At 52.5% G+C, this 22171-nt stretch overlaps 5 protein-coding genes across 5 annotated transcripts; all 5 read right to left on the bottom strand.

Moving 5' to 3' along the window:
* Positions 1-40: 40 nt before the first annotated feature.
* Positions 41-2711, bottom strand: P174DRAFT_424523 (putative transcription factor; the record flags this gene model as incomplete). Its single annotated transcript, XM_024825204.1, has 3 exons — positions 41-416; positions 446-715; positions 775-2711. 3 exons carry the CDS (start codon positions 2709-2711, stop codon positions 41-43), a joined length of 2583 nt encoding a protein of 860 aa, XP_024678935.1.
* Positions 2712-3258: 547 nt separating this feature from the next.
* On the bottom strand, positions 3259-5629 carry P174DRAFT_463784 (putative C6 transcription factor; the record flags this gene model as incomplete). The annotated part of the gene is made up of 5 exons (XM_024830318.1): positions 3259-4276; positions 4328-4498; positions 4546-4697; positions 4746-5357; positions 5459-5629. 5 exons carry the CDS (start codon positions 5627-5629, stop codon positions 3259-3261), a joined length of 2124 nt encoding a protein of 707 aa, XP_024678934.1.
* A 342-nt stretch (positions 5630-5971) lies between these two features.
* On the bottom strand, positions 5972-8479 carry ugp1 (UTP glucose-1-phosphate uridylyltransferase). The gene is made up of 2 exons (XM_024828293.1): positions 8275-8479; positions 5972-7885 (listed from the first exon to the last, which is right to left on the bottom strand). Exons 1-2 carry the CDS (start codon positions 8374-8376, stop codon positions 6422-6424), a joined length of 1566 nt encoding a protein of 521 aa, XP_024678933.1. The 5' UTR covers positions 8377-8479; the 3' UTR covers positions 5972-6421.
* A 2089-nt stretch (positions 8480-10568) lies between these two features.
* On the bottom strand, positions 10569-15523 carry P174DRAFT_463782 (putative membrane bound C2 domain protein (vp115); the record flags this gene model as incomplete). The annotated part of the gene is made up of 9 exons (XM_024830317.1): positions 10569-11050; positions 11077-11902; positions 11963-12105; positions 12159-12299; positions 12368-13876; positions 13906-14781; positions 14845-15100; positions 15175-15237; positions 15311-15523. The coding sequence occupies 9 exons, from the start codon at positions 15521-15523 to the stop codon at positions 10569-10571; spliced, it is 4509 nt and encodes a 1502-aa protein (XP_024678932.1).
* A 2987-nt stretch (positions 15524-18510) lies between these two features.
* P174DRAFT_445269 (RPC34 RNA polymerase subunit family protein) lies at positions 18511-20150 on the bottom strand. The gene is made up of 2 exons (XM_024828292.1): positions 19685-20150; positions 18511-19614 (listed from the first exon to the last, which is right to left on the bottom strand). Exons 1-2 carry the CDS (start codon positions 19939-19941, stop codon positions 18813-18815), a joined length of 1059 nt encoding a protein of 352 aa, XP_024678931.1. The 5' UTR covers positions 19942-20150; the 3' UTR covers positions 18511-18812.
* Between the last annotated feature and the right edge of the window lie 2021 nt (positions 20151-22171).

Raw genomic sequence — 22171 nt, 5'->3', positions numbered from 1 at the left:
TCTTAACCAGAACGAAAGCGTATGCAATATGTAAACAGGATCAACCCCACGCGCCATCCGACGCCTCTCCTCCATTTCCATTACCGTTGCCATTCCCATTCCCACCCGGCATGAAACTCGGAGTCGACTTCGCAGCAGTCGGCGTCGATGAAGCAGGCAACCCCGCCACATCGGGCAAATCACCCACCTCAACGCCCAGACTGGGCGCAATCCTCCTCATAAAACTATCGCAGAGAATGAACGCCCTCCGACTCGCGGCATTGACTGCCCCCATGGCATGCAACCAGCGGAGAGATTTCTTGGTGCAGCGGATGACGGCCGCGGTGTCGGGGGCGGGGCCGAAGGTTGCGGCGTTGGGGAGGGGGTAGAGGGGAGGGGGGCAGACGACGACAAACCCAGTAACAGAGCGGTGGTTGCTTGCATTAGGTAGTGGATGATGCTCCACCAGGGGGAGAAGCGGAGGAGCCAGGCGGGGTCGGGGGTTTCGGGGAGGATGGAGATGAGGGTGCAGGCGGAGCGGAGGCAGGAGGCGGAGAGGTTTGTGCGGCGGTTGCTGCCGGTGGTGCTGTTGGTTGTGGCACCGCTGGCGGTGCCGCTGTTGTTGCTGGGCCCGCTGCTGTTGCTTGGGCCGCTGCTGGGTTCGTTGGTGGTGGTGGTGGTGGTGGTGGACATTGAGCGGGTGGTTGATTTCGGGTTGGGGTTGAGGGTGGTGCGTCTGGGGGAGGAAGGGGAGGAGGGGAGGAGGGTTCCTTGGAGGAAGGGTCTTTGGAGGACTTGGGGTTTGAATGTGAGAGGCAGGGTCGGCTGATGGTGATGCGGGCGCTGTAGTAGGCGATTGCGAGGCAGACGCGTTCGCGCATGAAGCCGTCGTCGGGGAGGTGCAGGGTGTCGTGTGGATGCGGCTGCGAGGTGAAGCGGTAGACTGGGGGTAGCTCGGCGAGCCAGGTGTCCAGTTTTGCGGAGTATTTGCGCACGCGCTGTTCAAGTTGGGACGCTGTATCGCGGAGGCCTTGGATGCTGTAGACCTTGTTGATGACGGCCTGGGTGATGGTGCAGAGGTCGACCAGACAATGGAAGAAGAGCGAGGGGCTGGGCTCGCAGCTGGCAAGCCACTGCGCTTTCGACTGGGCTTCTTCGTCTGTCTCGAAAAGAGTGAGCTTGAGATGACTGGCCCGCATCGATTGGTTCTGGAAGAGCTGCAGGGCGTGCGGTTTGTCGAAGTTTTCTTCTTCGAAGGGAATGGGGAGCGGCGCGGCGCTGAGGCCTTCGCTGACGCAGGAGGCGCGCCCCGTCGTGGCTGTCAGGAGATGCTCGACCACGTAGATGGACCACCACAGCCGGCTGCGGGCTTCCTTGGACGCGTGATGCGTCCGGTCGTCCTCAAACCGTAGGTTGATTCCCAGCGACAGCGCGGAGCGGAAGGCCATGCTGGCAAAGTTGGAGGCACGGTTGATTTGGCCCAAAGTTATCAGATACAGGGCCACCAGGATCTCCACCTGGATCTGCTGTAGATCGGTATGTTCAAACAGCGCCGTCTCGCCCAGACACAGTTTCCGCGCGCGGTTAAAGTAGACGAGATCGTCCCAGTCCTCACCGCTTCCGACACTGACTGTATCGTTCAACAAGAGACAATACCGGCAACCCAAGGCAAAGATCATGTTCAAGATCGCCAGCCATCGTTTGGGCGGCTTGGACGGCTGACTGAAGAACTGCCGGTACTGGGTCGCAAAGATGGTCTTCCGGATCACCTCGAACCCCGGATGCACCGACTCCATGTACGCCGCGAAGAACCGGTCCGCGAGCTCCTTCGGCGGCAAGTCATACGGGTCGACATCGTCCATGAGCGGGATGTTCAGATCATCAAGGTGGTAGCTCATCGTCGCGATGGGAACATCGTTCTTCTGCTGCAGCTGTTGTTGCTCGTCCAGACCCAGATACTCAAAGTTCCCGTCGAACATGCGACTGCGGTTCTCGGCTTCGTCCTCCAGCTTCTGCATCCAGGACACCTCGGAGTTTTTCCCAAAGTACCCGGTCGCTCGCGTCTTGTGGCTTCGGTTCAGATCCTCTTCGACCAGGTCGATGGCGTTGAGCGACCCGACCGACGAGCTGGAACTGTCCGATAGCGCGCCGTCATCGTTGTCGGCCTTGGAGGTCTTTAGCGTCCTCCTGATCCGTCGCGCAGCGTTCGCATCCACCTCCGTCTCTAAATCCCGCAGTAAACTCTCATACTCTTTGACTCGCTGCGACAAGATCTCCAACTGCTTCTGATCCCGCACCCGCTTCACATCCAGATAGGAACAGGTGACATTGTGCTCATGGCATTGTCGACAGACCGGCTTGTTGCCGTCGCACTTGATCTTGCGCTGTCGGCAAGGCTCGCAGGCTCGCGCCGACCGGCGACGCTGCGAATGGATGCTGTACGGCGCAGCTCGCGGGATCGCTACCTTGGCCACACCCGCACCCGCACCTACGCCAGTGCCGTCTCTTCCCGACGACGAGGTGGAGGACTGATGCGGAAAAGGAGGCCTTTCGTATTGATTGGGATACAGATAGTAGCCAGATTGAGGTGTGCCAGGGCTCAAGGGCAGCCCTTGCCAGTGTAAAGCGGACGAGAGACCATTCGGAACGAGCTGGTCGGGTTCAAAGCTGACGCCGTTACTCCCGGTAGGGTTCAGTTCGGTAGAGGGATAGATCTCGGAAAAGTCTTCCATTGCAGATGCACATACATCGAGGGACTGACGCTAAGCTAGGGATTCATTTGCACCAGATACGTTCCTTGTTTCGGATGATCCATGCGAATAGTGTCGTGTCTTGTCAAGGCTTGTCGAAGTAAGCAGTGAGTTTCTCTCAAGTAACTGAAAAAAGAAAAATATATCTTGTGTCAGAATGTCGAGCAACCAAGCTGAGGAACACAGCTTGAGACAAGCTCGAGGATGGATGAACTCATAAGAACAAAGATCTCGCCACAGTGTTGGTGACCCGCGAGTGCGTTTTGGTGGGTCATCCACGGCTCGATAATGTTGACGTCAATGGGCGTGCTCCGTGCGTGTCCCTCCTTAGTTCCTCCCTACAAAAGACCTCGGTTTGTACCCTTTGTACCGTTGGTAACGTGCATCCAATTAGTCGGTGACTCTGGTTGCTTTTGCGATCGTCCTCGGTCGCCCAATATAAATGATTTCCTCTGTTTTCTCCTGATGCACCCTTGGCTCATCCGTATAGTGATGTGATGTATCATGTTATCAACGAACCAGGTCAATATCAACACTCACTCGGCTTACGTCGCTCAGAGACAATCTCATCCTTGCCTAAACTCAGGCTCTCGTAGCGATCTAGCATATCGAAGAGTCCCAGTCCCGGATAATCCTGTAGCCCATACTCTCCTTCCCCAGGCCCATGGTATCGCTCATCCTCGTTCAGCTTCTGTAGCCCCTCGGCATATTCATCCCAGCGCGTCTGCTCCTTGATCGGGGTCTCCTCATCAAACAGATCCTTGAGTTCGTCCGAGACGGCACTGGACTGGCGAATCCGGCGACCCTGCGACTTGGCCCGGACCGACTGTCGGAACAGATGGAACAGGCTCCGACCGAGGTACGACCGGCTGGCGATGATCGAGAAGGAGCTGGCGAGCGATAGGAAATCCGAGTCCAGGATATCAAAGGACTCCTGCTCTAGCATGGCGAACAGGGCCAGATTGATCGCGTACATGGCGAAGTGATGCGCCCGGCTCATGCCGTACTCGCGCCGGTGGAGCCGTGTCAGCGAGGAGATGCCCCGGGCCGCCGACTGCGTGATCTCCCAAGCGTTGTATTTGCTGATGGGGCTGTGTCGCGGCGGACTCTCGGGGGTTTTGGGCGCATCAGAAGCCAAGCTCGAGGTGTCGTCGTCGGAAGAGCTGCACGAGAACAGATTGATGACCAGGGTAAAGTATCGCAGCCGCAGCAGGATGATATGCGGCGGGGGCCGTCGTCCGGGATCGAAGACATCCGGTAAGGCGTTATGCCAGCGACGCAGCCGCTCGTACAGATCGTCCTTTGTCTGACGCCGATACGCGGCCGACACATTGCTCTGGTCGTCAGCGAACAAGACGCGGGAGATGTCGCGCGCGATCTCGCACAGATTGCACGACTCGTCAAAGTACTGGTTGAGGTAGGCCGGCCGAGCAGCTCGGTGAGACGGATACGGCGTCCACAGGCGGGCTCTGTCGTCCTCTCGACCGATGCGGTCCACGTTGACTTTGGCTATGAGACTGGGTCTGAGGAAGCCAGTATGCACCACCCTATTCATGTCAGATTTCATCGGGGTTCATAGATCCAATCTTCGGACTTACGTGTCGATCTGAAACAATCCCCAGGCAGTCCGCTTGATAGAGACATCCATCTCCGGCGTGGTCTGGCCAAACTTCAAGCATTTCGGACCAAAGAGACCAAGCGACTCACCGGCCCGGATGGCCTGATGCAGCATGATATATCCGAGGTCGTCGTTCCCAGAGATGGAGTATCTATCGCATCAGCAGAGCAGGACATTCAACAAGACAAGTGCACACACTTTTCATACAGCAGCAACGTCCCCTGGAGGTACGCCAGGCTGAGCTTTTGAGAATCTTCCTCTCTCAGCCTCTCCGCTTCAGACAAGAAGTCCGCGCCTTTGGTCACCAAGTCGCCCGGCACGACATACGCCTCCGAGAACTCGGAGAAATGCTACCCTCATCAGCAACCACAGCAATCCCAAAACGAAGAGATACTTACACAAGCATTCGCCAACAACGCATTCACCAAAAACGGACTACAAAAGTCCGAATCCTCCCTCCCCCTCGCCATATGCGCCACGAAGACATCGCGGTCCAAAAAAGCATGGAACGGATAATCCCACGTGAAATACAACGAGACCAGATGCGACACCAAATCCTCATCCTCGGTAACACTCGTCCACGGCTTCGCAGGCACCTTACACGGCGCCTCATCACACAGATAATGGATATCCATGACCTTCCGCCGGAAGGACGGGTCCGCCCCCTCGACGTCGATCGTCCGCCGCACGTCCTCGAGCTTCTGCACCGCCTGGCCATAGCCCGCGCCCTGGCCCGCGCCCTCCCCGTCCAGCCGGATGAGCGTCTCGTCGATGAACGCGCGGATCTCCTCGGCGGTTGCGTTCTTGCGGATGATCTCCAGCAGCTTGAGCGCGTGTGGCTCGTCCGCGGTGCGGATCACCTGGAACAGATCGTTGAGCATGTCCCGGTGGTAGTTGAGTTCCTCGGCGGTGCGTTTCTGGGCGACGCGTCGCCGCTGGTCGAGGGATTCGTCGAAGATGCACACGCGGTTGAAGGCGCGGCAGTTGTCACAGGGGGGTACACCGGAGCACTTCGTTGCATGTCAGCAATGTCCTTGTCCATGTCCATGTCCATGTCCAGAGGGTGAAGCTGTTCGGTCTAGACGACCAAAAATGAGACGTAGGGGCCTACCTTTCGCTTTGACTTCTTGCATGCCAGACACGCCGTCGATACACGTTTCTTCCATGGACTCGTCGGCGACGCTTGGCTTCCCTTGGGGGAACTGTCTGATGTCGGCGAGGTCGGCGAGGTCTGTAAACGGCCTGGGATGATCTGGCGAGGTGTTGAGGTTGGCTCATTCATGTCGAGGCATGGGTTGACAAGTGTTAAGAAGACACAGGATGCAGTGTTTTGTTCGCTGCGCCTCACTGAGCGAGAGCCATGCGGCCCATCGTCGACATAGACTTTCCAAGTCAGCCTCCATTGCCTGCATTCGCCTCCACATGACGTTCCGACAACGACGTGACCGAGCACCAGGAACTCGATCCCGAGGACCATGGAAGGACAATATCGCCCCAAACTTGAAGTCATTCGGGATCCATCTCCTACGCCTCTCAGTGATTGGTCTTGTGCCATCTGATATTCCCCTAAGACATTGCAGACGTAGAATCACTAAGAAAGCCTATGCAGACAGCACCTACAATTGAAACTACATCTAACCACGGAATGTGCAAGTCTTTGATTGCCATTATGATGTCCAGCTAGCGGACGACACCAGTAAGAGATAGTACTCAATGAATCACCCTCGCTCAGAAACTCCATTCAACCAGGAGTGGCTTCACAAGCGACACAATTAAATAACAGTAAGAAGAGAAGAACACCGACGAATTGCTGCACTGCCAAATAAGTTTTGCACACACCCACAAGAACCATGCGTATGCGTAGGCACAAATGTGCTTTCCTGGCAATTTCAGTCAACCAGACATCTCGACGAACCACCCAAAATACCCGGAGGAAGTCAACCCGCCTCTAACACAGTTCTATTAACCCACGCTGCCCGACGCAACTCCCCTCACCACGATGGCGGCAACCGGACATGCGAGGCGAATTAAAAAATGACCAAGGGTAGAAGAGATGCAATGAAACTCGTTTCGTTTAGTGCTCCAGGATTCTCAAGCTGCCCTGGACAACACAGTTCTCCAGCACCGAGCCAGGGGGAATGTCGATCGTGCTGCCCTCGGTGGCGACGATGATGACGGTTCCCTTGAGGGTGACATTGCGGCCAAGGTTGACAGCACCGGTAATTGTAAGGTGGTCCAGCTCGACGATGCGAGGAATACTGGGGATGCGCTTCTGGAAATCCGACACCTTCTTGAAGTCCGATCCAAGCTTGATGACGGGGACACCGCCGAAGCGGTTGGGGTCCATGACGAGCTGACCGTGCTCGAGACGGTAGAGATCCGACTTGACCAGCAAGAGATCGGAGCAAGTCTTAACGGGCAGGAAACGGCGACGGGGAACGTTGACACCGTGAGCGTTCTTGAAGTGGCGGATGGCCGCACCGACGGCGGTCTCCAGCTGGTAGATGGCCTGGTCGGCCTCGCCCTTCTTGTCGGCGGGGATGGACTTCTCGTTGGCAATGATCTCCATCTCCAACTCGTTCTCCTCAACAACACGCTTGATGGCGCGGAGGTTCATCCAGATGTTGTTGGTGTTGAAGTACTTGAACTTCTTGATGGACTTGAACTCGTTGACGTGCTCCTTGGGCACCTGGGCGATTTCGAGCAGGCGGGCCTTGCCCTCGTAGTCAATGATGGTACCACCCTTGACGTCGGCCTTGGTCTTGTCGGTCAACTCCATGATGTACTCGGCACCGGTGTCAGCCATGTGCTGCAGGATGCGGAGATCCACAACGGCACCGAGGTTGTCGGCATTGGAGAGGAAGATGTACTCGACACCACGCTCGAGCAGCTTGTCCAGAGTGCCCGAGTTGTAAAGCGACTCGAAAACGTCACCGTGACCGGGAGGGTACCAGTCCTGCAGAGGAGCGTCAAAGCTCTTGGGGGCAGGGAGGAGAGAGTCCTTGATGATACGAGGGTAGCGGGACTGGTTGAAGGTGATGATGTCGACGTTGTGGCCTTGGTACTTCTTGATGATTGACTGGGTGTCCTGATCGGTGTTGAACGAGTTCATCAGAACGAAGGGCACGTTGACGTTGTAGGTGCGGTTCAGGTGTTCAATCTGACGAACGGACAAATCCAAGAAGGACATGCCCTCACGGACTTCAATGACGGACTTGGGGCCAACGCAACCCATGGAGGTACCGAGACCACCGTTGAGCTTGACGACGGCCAGCTTGTTCAGGAACTCCACCGAGGCCTCGGCGCCCAGGTCCTTGTAGTCGACGACCTGGTTGGGCGCAGGAGGGTTGATGCGGTCCCAGTTGACGACATTGCCCTTGGCCTTGTCGTTGAGGAATCTGCGGAAGAGAGCGAAGAAGTTGTCCATCTCGGCCTCGAAGCGCTTCTTCTCTTCGGGGTCGGGAACGGTCTCGGCGAGGGCGTTCAGAGCATTACGCATCTGAGAAGCAGCGACACTGGTGGAGGCATTCTCGAAGGCCTGAGCACGAGGGAATTGGGTCAGTTTGTTTGCGGAAGAAAAAAAGAGAGGCATGCTGATATGGGTATCGCTGCAGCTATCAAAATCGAAAACGATAGTGAGTGTGATCGATGGGAATAATGGTTGTAGCAAAGCTGATAAAAAGGGGCAATGATATAAAGAGAGCTTGTTGTGATAAACAATGCATGAACTGTCACAAATTGAAGGAAAGACAGGGTTGAGGTATTTAAGCACTGTAGGTGGTTGTGGCTGAAACTAGGCAAGCCCAGCTCTCCAGCACCTCCTTCCAACACAAACTGAATTGCGATTCTAGAGCACTCGGAATGCTTTTCGAGCCACGTTCCGATCCTGCGACCAGAGGAAATGCGACTGCAAGAGGATCAACTTACCATGTGAGACTGGGATTTTGCGTGGTGCTTTCCGAACGAGCCATCGCCGGAGGCCTCGTTGGCGGGAGCTCTGAGGTGAGTAGGCAAAGCTTTGGCTGCCATTGTGAATGATGATTTCGCGGGTGAGTTCTAGGGGTAGAGAAGTGAAGACGTAGATATCCACTCGAAGAGAACAGAGCTTATCGATGTGGTCAAAGTCCGCTCACTATGTAGTCAAGGAGGCCGAATTAGTGACGACAGTCTTTGGGTGGGAAAGTAGAGGGTGAAAAGGGCGGGAAAACAAAGCGAGAGAGGACACGAAGCTTGATTTAAACGGGAAAACAGGTATGAAAGAGGATCAGGAGGGGGTTTTGTTCAGAATCCAGACAAAGTTGCCACGGGAGAGAGTGTGTCGATCGATTGAGAGAGAGAGGAGAGAGGGGCTGCAGGATGTCGACAAGCTGCCGTCATTGGCAATACAACAAGCAGGTAAGGTAATGATTGGGGAGGGGTAGAGGTACTGTTGGTGACGGTACCTTGGGAAAGACAGGGGAGCACATACATTTTTTTTTCCGGTTGAGGGACTGTAACAGTAGAGAAGGTGGGGAGATGGTAATTGACAGAGGAGAGAGAAACAAGAGAGAGAAGAGATGAGAAGAAGAGGGATGCTGGTTAACTAATATAAATGCCTCTACCTGTCGAAGAACGGTCAAGCTTGTTGCCAACTTGGTCGCAGCTCTTGTTACCGTGCTATTATTACTACTATTATTTATTAGCTATGCGGGACGATGACGATGTTGTTCCTTTTTCCCCTCCCAGTGGGGTTACAGTAAGCCACTGTACGGATTCTGTCCGTTTCCCAGTACAGGAGACAGGAATGGACGAACACTGTGGTTTGATTGGTTGAGCAAGCTGCAATGTCCGAGCGTCAGGGGCGTTGGTACAGAAACGTATGGTACGGAACTGTACTCTCGACAGTTTCTGTGCTCTGTGGATACACCGCTATCTTTGCCTCCCGATTATTCTTAGAAGCATTTTCTGCCTAAGGTATCGTATCTCTGTTCGAGAATCTCGACTTGTCAATCGAACCATCACCAATGTGAGAGTGACCCCTGACAACTGATAACTGACAATTGACAACTGCAGCGACATTGAAACCGGCTGAACTCTGTGGTATTCTAGAAACTCAGGCAGGTATTAAGCTCCCCCTTTTCAGGGTTCACAATCCATTACTACAATCTTTGCCCCACAGACCTCGTCACCTTATCCAGGAGTAGATACTCCGTACCTAAGTATGTTAACAGCAGACACCTGCATAGAGAGGTAACTACGGAGTACATTGAGATGCAAGCCTCCCTATGAAGGTAGCAGTACCACTGTCTCGTCCTATCTCTTCCAGAGAGTCTCCATTGTCCAGCTGGGGATCGGATCACTCCTGTCCCCTCAGTCAGTAGCAGTCCCTGTCTAATCTCTTGGCAGCTGGCACCCTGTCCGTGGCGAACAGACCATCCCAATCGGTCTCTACGGTCTAACATAAGTCTGGTACCGAGTAGATAGATAGATATTTATCATTGCTAAATTTACCTCACTATATCTGTTTAAAAGTAGAAATTAGTCTCTGGTACAGTGGTACTCCGTCCCATCCACCAGCCCAAATCAAACCCACAACGCCATAATAGAATCCTGGAAGTGCTGGAAATCAATAGCCTATGGGCCATGGGCCATTTATCCCCTGTCTCACAGCCCACACTCCACAGCCCTGTCTCACTATCAGAAAGTAAAATCCAAGGGTGCACGATCTAGAACCCCCACGGAAGAACAGGAAGATTCTTCTTCTACCGTGCTCTAACTCTGTGCTCTAGGTACTCCGTAGTCTATAGTTACATATTTACATTCTTTGTTTTTTCTTCTGCGGATCTCAGATTGGCGGTGTTACTGTCAGGCTGCTTTTGCCCGGCCGTCAAAGGGGCAGGTCCCTACGGAAATACCTACTACCGTACAATCAGAATACTCTGTACTCTGCAAACATAGTAGCTCGAGCTTACATAGTTCAGTTCTTAAGGCTAAATACCAGGGAGTTGTCCAGCCACGTCGGGTATCTTTTCCACAGTTACACCGCCATCGGGACTGGCATCCGAAGTGAGTCGCCTATTCACGTTATCGTGACTACATCGTTTCCAAATGACCAGGTCAATACATTCAGACGCTACCGCTAACCACGAGGGATATCATCACACAAACCCAGTAAGAAAAATATAAACAATAAAAAGTAGAATCATCAGCATATCCAACCTTCCCTCTCAAATCTATATACCCTATGCCCCACTCACGCTCCTCTTGCTGAGGAAGCTTCGTCTGCCCGTCTTCTTTGAGTCGGGACTGTCCATCAGCTCCGACGATGCATCATTGTTGGAGTGCGCAGTTCCGGGTCGCAGGCTCGACTCCGGCTGCGAGAAACTGCTTCGGATGCACACGACCCCGCTGCCGACCTTGACCTGCTTCTCTTGTCCAGCCACGGAGCCCTGGTCGTCCACAAAGAACAGGGCCTCGCCCAGAGTGCTGTCCGAGCCAAATGTCGAGTGGTCGACGACGCGGACCTGGTACTGCGCGTCTGCCGTAGTGTTGTGCACTCGGCAAGTCTCGTGCGAGGCGTCAAACTGCACCGGCCCGCCGCCACTGGCCTTGATGGCCTTGGTCTTGAGCACCTCCTTGGCACCCTTGGGACCGAGCGCCTTAATTATGACTCGGACGTTGGTTGACGGAGGGTAGTTGCTGGCAGAGACAACCGTGATCGTCGCTGTGCCGGTCTCCCCTTGCCAGCACTTGAACCTATGCCGAGTCGGTCACCAAAGTGCGAAACCACACTCCGGGTTCGTGCGTGCTGTAACGAGTTGGGAGTCGAGCTTGGTGGAGTCGCGCCGTCGACCAAGATGGCCGATGGTGTCTGGGTTGTTTCCGTCTTCGAGACTTCTTCTGGTTCCTCCGGGATCTCATCGCTCGACGAATCATCCCCCTTGAACCGCGACATGATTCCATGCTTCAAGAACGAAGCACCCTTGATGACATTGCCGCCGACAAAGCCGACTCCCTTGACGGGGGCACCGACGATCTTGCCGGGTGTGGCGAAAGTACCAGAGAATGTGGAGGATCCTTGACGGGACCGCATGACATAGTTTGACTTGAAAAGCAGGTTCAGCCGGATGGCTCCCGACTTGCCGTCGAGTGTCAACGTAACTTCCTGGCTGTGGAAGGGCTCCAGCATTTCAAGGTTGATGTCGGCACCGCCTAGGTAGTCGGCCTTGTCACCAAAGTCCCAATCGTACACGTCCACACGGAAATTGGCGCCAATTCGAGATTTGATGGGAATCTCGAAAAATTCGTTCCATGCAGGGTGAAGAGTCTTCTTCTGCACCTTGGTCTTGAAAACCTCCTTATCATCCAATTTGAATTTGCAGTAAGGGTCACTGAAGCCATTGCGGTCTGCAGAGGGAAGTTCGGCGGCATCCAGGACATTCACACGGAGGTTACCCATGTTGTTGATACTCTCTGATGGGTCAAGCTTCATCTTCACAGGGATATATCTGGCACTGACTGTCACCTTGTTCACCTCCCCGTCGTTCGACCGGAGAACAAGTTCAGTGGGCGTGTACTGCGAGCGGTCAGTTAACTATCTCCAACAAAAAGCAGGCTCAATCGGCAGTGAATATACCAAAATACGCTGCAGCGTAGGAAGTGTATCGCCAGTCAGCTTCGCAACAGTGTGTTCGTCGCTGTCGTCCTTGGCATCGTTCTTGTCCACCAGGCGAAGAGTGATCTTGGAGAATTCCAGTTCACGCACGAAAGCATCTCCCACTAATACTGGTCAGCCTTTTCTTCTTCCCTTGAATTATCCTCAGGGGACAAACCATCAACTAGCTTGGCAGCCTTTGAGCGGATCTTAGGTGTCGAGTATGACGGGAACATGTGGTCGTCCATCAGAACCTCCAACTGCACGTTCGATCGAGCAAGCTGAGCTTCGTGGAACTTGAACACCAAGAAACCAGATTCTGTAAATGTGTAAGCAGCCTGCCTCGTAGATTACTAAAACGAAAGGAAACAGGGCTATGGAAAATACCATATTTAGAAATATCCTCTGGTCCAATGTATGTCTTAGGCACTTCCTTGATAGACCTGACGGACATGACTTCGGAGTCCCTGGCGGTTGAGAAGCTACCGCTACGGTTGGGTACCTTGAGTTCATCACCATTAGTCGTAGCACCGTTTGTCGCAGCACCGTTTTGGCCGTTGGTGGAGGATTTTGATGCCTTGGAATCGACGCTAGGGTTCTTGGAATGGGAGCTTTTGCGCCTAGAGTCGATACTCTTCCTCACCGCTGGAACATCGAGACCTTCCATCTCCTCGGCTTCCTCTTCTTCCTCATCCTCAGGGTTAACCACAGGAACAGCCGGATAGAATGCAACTGTGTAGTTGAGAACACCCTTTTCACGGTGGCCCAAGCGAAGAGGACTTGAGATGAGCTGCTTCTCGTCGTCGGTCTCGTACTCGCCGTTCTCATTCTCATGGACGTAGTCTGAAGCGTTGATCTCAAATGAGCCCAGGCTGCGGTCAGTGTTGATCGACTCCTCATCCATAACCTCCAAAGTAAGCTTTTCACGGGCGCTGTGAATAGGGACATATACCACCTCATCCCACTCAGGGTTGAGGTTATTTCGGAAAGTAACCGTACGGCCCTTCATAACTCCAGACAGCAGAACCCTGACGTATGGATCAGACTTGCCCATCTTCTCCAAGTTCCGAAGATCAGTTGCACTCTTGAAGTGGAAGCGCATCACACCAATAGGATCAATGTAACCAGCACTTCCAGAGATGCCACCGATAGCAACTGGTTTCCACTGCAAGGTCAACTTGGCGCGTCCAGTCTTGGCTCCGTGAAGATGGAACCAGTTCTGGCCCTTCTCCATCATCTTGAGCATATCATTCAGCTTGATTTGATAGGAACCAAGGATGGGATCCGTTCTGAGATCGCGATCGTCCTTGATGATCAGTCCCAGGCGAGCCGACTTTCTGTCCGTGATCAAGAATTCCTTGGAGTTGTCCTGGAAAATAGGATTGTTCGTGCGCTTCAGTTTCTTCGTGATGTGGATTTCCTTTCCGTTCAACAGAAGAACGCCGTAGGGATTAAGTTGGCCAACTATACTCTTCGATGCATCAAGATCCTTAGCCTGCTCAACGGTAAACCGGGCAATACCAGTGTTCAGCTCCGGTGGGGGTTCAGTCTCGCCGTTCTCCAGCTTGCGGCCCTCCAGCACCGGGAAGAATCGAACATCGGCATGGATTGCACCACGCGGTCTGCCGCTGGCCATGACTTCGAGGTAGATGCTTTCGTGCTCCGGCTGCTCTTCAAGCCTGTCCAATGGGAAAGTAGCAGTGCCAAGCTCTTTGTCCTTCCGGTATTCATTCCAGTCGTATGGGATGATCGTGAGCGACTCTGCAAAGGACGTGATAATAACATAGATTGTTTCTCCCCATCTGGGACTATCCGTATCATGAACGGTCTTCGTGCGACCCAGTTCAACACGATTGTTGAGGGACACCACAGCGTAAGGGTCGGGGTTCCTGCAAACTTATCCGGGTTCTTCAACTGCCTCGCACCATGGAGTGTGACAGCAACCACGCCAATAGCCTGGTCCACAGGGTTGCCAGCCAGCATCTTGGCAATTTCGATGGGGAAGACATTGGGGGCGTACATCATGGGTTCCAGATTGCCGTGAATCTGCTCCTTGATGAAAGTCTCAAGACCGGGAATGAAGTTGATGTCGAAGCCAAGAGTGTCGCCTCCGAGGGGTTTGCAGACATAGTCGATCTCCGGGCGCTCCAGGAAGCAGACATCAACACGCTCGATGTGAGGGAAAGGAATCTGAAGTTTGACCTTGACCCTCATGAGACCGCTGCAAGCCATGTCCTCAACAATCACGTCTAGACCTTTGCTCACAACACCTTTGCCAACTCTGACTTCCAAGACGATCTTAGGGTTGATCTTGTTCTTCAGCTGGCGGGCAGTCAAATCCATGACGTCGTTTGGCGTGAAACTGAATTTCCAATCCATAATGACAGTGTCGACTTCGGTTTTAGGATAGGTCTTGACATGCTCCAATCGCGGAGGCTTGCTACCCAGGATAAAAGTCTTCAATCGCAAACTATCGAGCATGGCAGGTGTCGAAGTGCTGAGAACCTGGTCCACCGAGCTGATGATCGAGTCGCACAAGACGGGCGCATAAATGGGCCAGAACTTGACCAGGAAACTGTTGATCCATTCCAAGCTCTCGGTGTCGGTTTCCAGGCGTTGCTTGGCCATTTCACGGTTGACATCGTCCCGGAAATTTCGTCGCAGGCGCCGAATCGATGTCCGATAGTACGTACTGCAAGCAGCCATGACAATGAAGATCCAGCCCAGTCCGCCGCCCAAGACAGCAACGAGCCAGGAGGCTAAACACGCAAAGATAATCACGCCGGCATTGTGATACCAGTCTTAAATTGCTGTCAGAATGACGGTCATGGAGAAGACATGGGCATGGCATAAGTTTCTCTCACCTCCGAAGAACTTATCATCCAGTTTGCTCTCCAGAAAGTCCTGGTGATCTAACAATGTACCCTCTGCCTTTTCTTCTTCGGTCTGTGGCTTTTCGAACTGCGGAGCCCATCCTGTCCGGTCGCGGGCCCATCGCAAATCATCAGTTATTTCCGCGACTTCTTTTTTGTCCTCCTCGGGCCTCAAAGCTTCTTCCTTGATGAGGTCTGACGCCGATCTTGGAGGGGGCAAGTCATATTGGTCGGGGGTTCCGTCGTCCTGTGCGATGGATGTCATCATTAGGCGTTTGATCGTAGAATGAGGGTGGTTCTAGGACCCTGAAGTGTACTCACAACGTCCGTAACAATAGCCTTCGCTTTGGGCTTTTTGTCATGGTGAAAACCCGGTGGTACTCGCTATGGGGAATGGCGACAGAGATTAGCGATAATTTACCTACAAACCCATGGACACAATTAAGGTAAAACTCACTGCTGCGGCGGCGGCGGCTTTCTCTTCAGGTGAGGCGTCAGGATTGAATTGATACGCAGGCAAGCCAGCTTTCCTTGTTTCCTCGATTAATACCTTCTCTACCGTTTCTGGTCGGAGTTTAGATTGAGGGTCTTTGGAGGCCTCTTGCGCAGTCTCAATGGCTCCCTGCTGCCTCAATTCACCCTTTTGGTCCTCTACGTTCTGCGAGGCCATGGCTGCCTCCGGTCCGGGGAACAAAGCGGAATGCCTCGGGTGAAGACTTCACCTACTGCAAACCGTTAGAGAACCGCCAACGATGGCCTTCTTCTCTTGGAATTGTGGCTGATGAGGGCAAAATATGCACTGATGAGCAAGGATAAGAGGGGAAAGAAAATGAGAGAGAAAAAGGATCAACAAAAAAAAACACAATCCAAGGCAATAGTGTGTATTTCGGTTCAAGAGAGTTCGGGGCGCTCAAGTGGGAGCATTGCATTTTGGCGCTTAATTTCGATGGTTGCCTTCAGGGACCTCCGCAGCGGGGATCCCGAATCGGCGAAGCACGAAGTGCCAACGATGACAAGCTGAGATGGAGATGCACTTGGGTAGTGGGACTTGTTGCGTACCTTGGAACTGAGGCACCCACTTCCGGGAAGATCGAGGATAAGAACGGACGAGAGAAGGGAGGCAGTAATTCTTAGTGTATACTGTCGATTGTCGACGAGATGAGTTTATGATGAAGGAATGCGAATAGAGAAGAGTTTAATCAGATCAGGGCAACGTAGCCGAGGATTGAGTTGATTTAGAGCCACTTGCGTCAAAAATGAGCGCCAGTGTACAGAGTATTGTAGAGTGGCATGGATCGGCTAGAGAACGATATTGGGATTAAAGGGTAGAAGAGGCCGGTGACGGATGCCAATTGATTGGATAGATGATGATCAAGATATAGAGGAATTTGATATGGAGTACTCCGTTCTCTCGAAGTAAAAAAGGTAGAGATATATCTATCTATAGTCGATAGAAGCTGAAGTACGGAAGGAAAAGAAAAGGGATCAGGCCAGCTAGAGGTAGCTTCGGGTCGTGACGTATCTGTCTACTTTGCGTCCAGAAAAAGGAGGATGAGCTTCCATGATCGATCTACTTCCTAGTCCCTAGGTATCTTAGTACGTACCTTTTTAACCTCCTCATTCGTTATTCTTTCTTCTCCTGAACGAATCATTTATTGTGGAGACTTGAGACTATCAGTGATTAGCGTGAATTACGACAGCAGGCAGTCCTTCGCCTTACTAACGATCTACGTTTCTCCCGAGTTCCCATAAAATTCCTCTCAATTATTAGTCATTCTTATCTACTGCAGAATACCATTTGCAGTATGAGAATTCAATATACACCAGAATGCTCAGCGGCAATTTAGATAGCCGAATATCTTCAAGGCGAGGAGGCATGTCGGCGCCGGTGAGCTGCAAACAGCCTAAAGGAGCTTTTAGTAGAATGACTGCACCGCCACATTCTGTGATCTAAGCTAATCTCAAAGTAGAAGCTCTGGAAGGCTACATCGATAGTGCGCCACATCTCAGTCCTCTAGTGGCATGACTATGACTACGAAGCATGGTAAAGTCCGAGGTACCTTAGGCAGATATCTACTGCTTCATCTGTCAGGGAAATCATCCTCCAATTGCCTCCCTGGTTCTGTATCGGACACCGTCTCTTACCAATTAGCAGCTACATACCGTAACAGTTGAGCGCTGTCGAAGTCCCTTACTGGAAATCAAATCCGCGCTGGTTGTTGCGACGAGTTCAGTTTATCGACGTGTCCGTGAGCGATGCCTGGCTTTCGGCATCATGGACACATCCATATATCCTATGGACCGTCGTCTCTAAATCCAAACTTTAGAACATTGAAATCAGACAAAAAGACAACCATCTGAGTGAAGTTCTTAATGAAGTACACCGTCACTCTCCTGTTGCAAGTTATCCTCCCTCACCAGCCACGCTTCCTCAAGAAATATACAGGTCAATTGCGTAACCCCAGGATCTCGGCCCATCTCGATTTTTGCCACGCAAGTTGACATCAAAGATAATACCTTGGTAGTGTCTTTGCTTACACGTAGGCACGTAGCGTACATCTATTGAGCTGAATTGTCCTGCGATCTGAGATCATTGTACAGAGTAGACTACTCCGCGGGAAATGATATATATTCGGGTAACTCAAGCATGCATTGTTGAGACTTTGATCGGCATCCCAATCCTTCTGTCCCACAAAATTTTTTTCGGGCTTTAAATCATTGCGGTGATCTTTTTGTTCAATCGCAGACACTACTACTAGCAGTTAGACATCGAAGATTGACTACACTATCGATTTCAGTCCAGTTCATTGAATTACTTATAGTTCATGACTGCCTTCTCCCTTAACCAGATCGATTGATAACTTGATATTGCTAGGAAGCCAGGAACCATTGACTGTCTCACATCCACCCGTGGTTCTCAATAATAATGATGCGGGGGAAGTCCTGCACCATAGTCGTCTGTCAGCATGAGGCATTAATTTACTCCAGGCCATCCACACGTGTGTGATGAAATCGCAATCATGCATAAGCCAGAGAAACCTGAATATTGAGGCTTGAGCCTGGGCCCTTTGGAGGGAATGAATCATGGAATTGAACGGAATAAGCGAAGACGAATTCCGGATTCCAGGTCCATGCGCCGGGTCTAACTTTGCAAGTGCAAGCTACTTCTGCGGCTAACGTGTGTTGTAGGTCCTAATGAGCTGATTGTTTTCTATCTCAATTATAATACTGAGGCTAGATACTGCGTAGTGATGCAGTGCGCTATAGGCATTACTCCGTACTATGGTAGTCTTGCACTATGTAACTCTACAGTAAGACATGATGGCTTCACTTGAGGTGGTAGAGCCCACTGTGTCCTTCCACTATTCGTGGGCAGCGACTTGCCGACTTCGTTTCTCTTATGGATGGACTTTCTCAATAAAATGATAGTAGCGATGATCTCAAGCTTGTCGAGATCTGAATTGGTGCAGCAGTTCGGCTTGATGAATAAGTCGCTGTTGGCCATCCCCATGCTTCGACGCCAATACGCTTTGCCTCGGCACGTCAGAGACGCAATTGACAATGATGCACTCGGATGATCATGGAGGTACTGGCGACTAGTCGATGTCAATGAGATACTTCTACTGATGATACCTGAAACCTTCAAGAATCAAGTGAGCTAGACCAGGGCTGTCTGATGCAAAGCTAGAGCCAGAGGGCGTATCATACAAGACACTAGACGAAATCATATCCTTAACTCTGATCTCATTCTCTAAACCTGAACAACTTGCTCATATCAAGAGAACAGGAGCCCTTAACCCTTGACCAGTCCCGAGACATAAGAACGCCAACGCTATGCAGACAAAAATGACCTGGCGCAAGATGAGCGCGCTATAAATATGAAGGAAGAAAATAGAAGAAATGAACGGGATATCAGCCGTGGGAGGACGTTCATTGATGACGGGAGCTCGTGCAACAAGCTAAAATCCGAGGGCCTTTTGCAGCCAAGGATCGAAATACTCGCAGGTCTCCGGACTCACGGCACCTCCAGGGACGCAGAGCTTGAAGACAGGGCATGGACCGCAGGGTGCTTCGGTCATGCCGTTCGTGACCAGCATGTCGCCCACATCCTCCACGTCGCCCTCTGGTTTCCGATTCTTTTCCAATTTCACAGCTGCGGGATTCTTGACCGATTTGTAGAATTGACCATTGTTCAGCGCAACGAGCTTCTTGTCATAGCAGAGCATCTCCAGCAATTGTATGATGCTCTCCTCTCCGAGCCGGACGGGTGTGATCCCACTTTCGTTCACTGCCGCAGTAATCATCGCGACCGTCGGATAGCCCTGATAGCCGGCAGGATAAGGGAGATATTTCTTTTCACCCGATTCCTGCTTTACCGAGGCGCGCCCGTCGGCCGTTTTCAAGCGCTTGTTCCCGGTAGCAGGAACCTCATACCAGCTCTTCCGACTAACGGTATACTCGATGAAGCCAGCGACCGTACTGATAAAGTTCGCGTCCAGTACTCCGTCGGTAAACCAAGCACCACCCGTCACATCCTCACTCGGAGCAAGGCCGGCCAGCATATACATCTTCCGACTCGGAAACTTGACATTGTGGACGCTCTTGATGTAACTCTTCCCTTCCAGTGATTTGAGGCAACGATCTAATATAGATTTGTGTAAGTTGGTCCGATTCTGGATCGCACGGACCCAAATGCCGTTGCGTCCTGTCGAGTGGATGACATTGTAGACTAAACTTTCATCGGGGCTGAGATTCTGAAGCCTATGCAAGAAAAGAATAGGACGTTAGCGGCCATCCACATGGACCGGATGGTATCCCATAGGTGACATACTTCTCAGCATCTTCCCGCGAAATGATCTTCCATGCCAAACGATCATTTTTGCCCTGAAGGAGGCGAAATAGTTTTTGGTCAACGAGCAGCTGTGTGCATTGCAGCAGAAGTGGTAGGTTATTCCTCTCGACGACACCCAAGCCCAGCAGGTCTTGCTGATAGAAGAGATGATCAGAGTCGTATCTCTTCAGACATTCGTCGTAAAGTTTAGATGCAAGCTCGTTGATGGAGCTGCCAGAGGGGGCTGCGGAGGCCATTTTTGAGCCGTCGGTCACAGAACGAGAGAAATATCACCGGACAGCATTGAAAGTGAGCATTGTTAAGATAAGAATAAAAAATCGAACTCCGACAAGCGACGCCAACGGAAAACAACCAGCCAGAGCAACAGAGGATAGCACGCGCAAGAATAGATGCACGTCCTCGGCAGAGTCAAAATATTGTAGTAGCGTGACTAACCACTACGTAGGAAAATGCGGCGGAGATGTTATTTTTTTGTTCGGCGATGTCTGTCTTCCCCCCAGCCCAGAAGGGTTTAGGGCCAGTACAGCTCCAGAAGGCTTGGCATGATCTTTGCCTCAGGCATCCAATGACTTCCTCGGAAATTTCCAGAAGCTACCCAGCGGGTAGAGCTCATTAATATGGGCCAGCTCTCTCTCGCTTTGTCCGTCATCTGCGGATTCTCCAACGCAATTGTTTCCAACCAGTTTCAGCGTACCAGTTCTTGACGAAAATCTTGCAGTATGGCTGACGCTTTGAAGGCAGAGGGCAACAAGGCCTTCTCTGCTAAGGACTATCCTACCGCCATGTACGTATATATATTTATGCTACCCCACTCGTCTGATGAGGCTGCACGGGATTCACGAGAAAGAAGACTAACCATTCTCTGAACTGGAACAGTGAGAAGTTCACACAGGCTATTGAACTTGAGCCTAGCAACCACATTCTATACTCCAACCGGTCAGCTGTCTACGCCGCGCAGTCTGATTACCAGAAAGCCCTGGACGATGCCAACAAGGCCATTGAAATCAAGCCGGATTGGTCGAAGGGTTACAGCCGTAAAGGAGCCGCTTACCGTGGTCTCGGAGACCTCTTGGGTGCTCACGATGCCTACGAAGAAGCTCTGAAGCTGGATCCGAGCAACGACCAGGCTAAGTCCGGTCTCAACGCTGTGAAGAGAGCCATCGATGGTGAAGCTCGGGCCGACGGTGTCGACCCTGCCGCTGGTTTGGGTGGAATTTTCAACGATCCTCAGATGTTCCAGAAATTAGCCAGCAACCCCAAGACCTCCCCCCTTCTTGCAGACGCCGACTTTATGGCGAAACTCCAGCGCCTTCAGCAGAACCCCAACAGCATGAGCCCGCAGGAGATCCAGGATCCCCGTTTCCTACAGGTTATGAGTGTGTTGCTGGGAATCGACATGAGCTTTGGAGCTCCCCCGGGGGCCGCTGGTTCCTCTCAGGCTGCTGCGGAAGCTGAAGAGGACGTGCAGATGCCCGATGCGAAGCCCGCTGCTGCCGAAAAGAAGAAGGAACCCGAACCGGCACCCCAGCCTGAGCCTGAGCCCGAGGATGAGGAGACTATTGCGAAGAAGAAGGCCCAGGAAGCTGGTGACGCCGAGAAGAAGATCGGCAATGACTTCTACAAGAAGAAGCAATTCGATGAGGCTATTGAGCACTACACCAAGGCCTGGGAGCTCAACAAAGACATTACATACTTGAACAACATCGGTGCCGCCAAGTTCGAGAAGGGTGATTTCCAGGGTGCCATCGAGATCTGTCAGAAGGCCGTTGAAGAAGGCCGCGAGCTTCGGGCAGATTTCAAGGTCATCGCCAAGTGAGCTTTGCAGTCTCCGTCTTTTCGTCTGACTCAGCTAACCATTTGTTTTCAAAGGGCCTTCGCGAGAATCGGTACCGCTTATGAAAAGCTTGGTGATTTCACACAAGCTATTGAATACTACCACAAATCCCTCACTGAACACCGCACTCCCGATGCTCTTACCAAGCTCCGTAACGCAGAAAAGGCCAAGGACAAGGCCGAGAAAGAGGCCTACATTGACCCCGCCGAAGCAGAAAAGGCTCGCGAGCTCGGCCAGAAGAAGTTCCAGGAGGCGGACTGGCCCGGTGCTGTTGAAGCCTTTACCGAGATGACCAAGCGCGCCCCTCACGACCCAGAGGATTCTCGAACCGTGCCGCTGCCCTCATCAAGCTTATGGCTTTCCCCCAGGCCGTTCAGGATTGCGACGAGGCTATCCGCCGTGATCCCAAGTTCATCCGCGCTTATATTCGCAAGTCTCAAGCTCTGGTTGCAATGAAGGAATACAGCAGGGCCTTGGATGCCTGCACGGAAGCCGCAGAGCAAGACGACGGAACCCACACCCGTGAGATCGACCAGCAGCAGCAAAAGTGTCTGGAGGCTCAGTTCAGCGCTCGTGCTGGCGAGACGGAGGAGCAGACCATGGAGAGAATCCAGAACGACCCCGAGGTAAGT

The sequence above is a fragment of the Aspergillus novofumigatus genome (assembly GCF_002847465.1).
Source record: "Aspergillus novofumigatus IBT 16806 chromosome Unknown P174scaffold_8, whole genome shotgun sequence".
NCBI classification, from domain to species: domain Eukaryota; kingdom Fungi; phylum Ascomycota; class Eurotiomycetes; order Eurotiales; family Aspergillaceae; genus Aspergillus; species Aspergillus novofumigatus.
Note: the sequence above shows the minus strand (reverse complement) of the source record. Positions and strands in the feature narration are given on the sequence as shown.

Coding starts and splice junctions, on each gene's coding strand:
- P174DRAFT_445269 (XM_024828292.1), bottom strand. CDS start 19,941: ATGGCCTCCGCAGCCCCCTCTGGCAGCTCCATCAACGAGCTTGCATCT. Junction 19,615..19,684: donor TCGCGGGAAGATGCTGAGAA/GTATGTCACCTA, acceptor TTTCTTGCATAG/GCTTCAGAATCTCAGCCCCG.
- ugp1 (XM_024828293.1), bottom strand. CDS start 8,376: ATGGCAGCCAAAGCTTTGCCTACTCACCTCAGAGCTCCCGCCAACGAG. Junction 7,886..8,274: donor CAAAATCCCAGTCTCACATG/GTAAGTTGATCC, acceptor CCTCGTGCTCAG/GCCTTCGAGAATGCCTCCAC.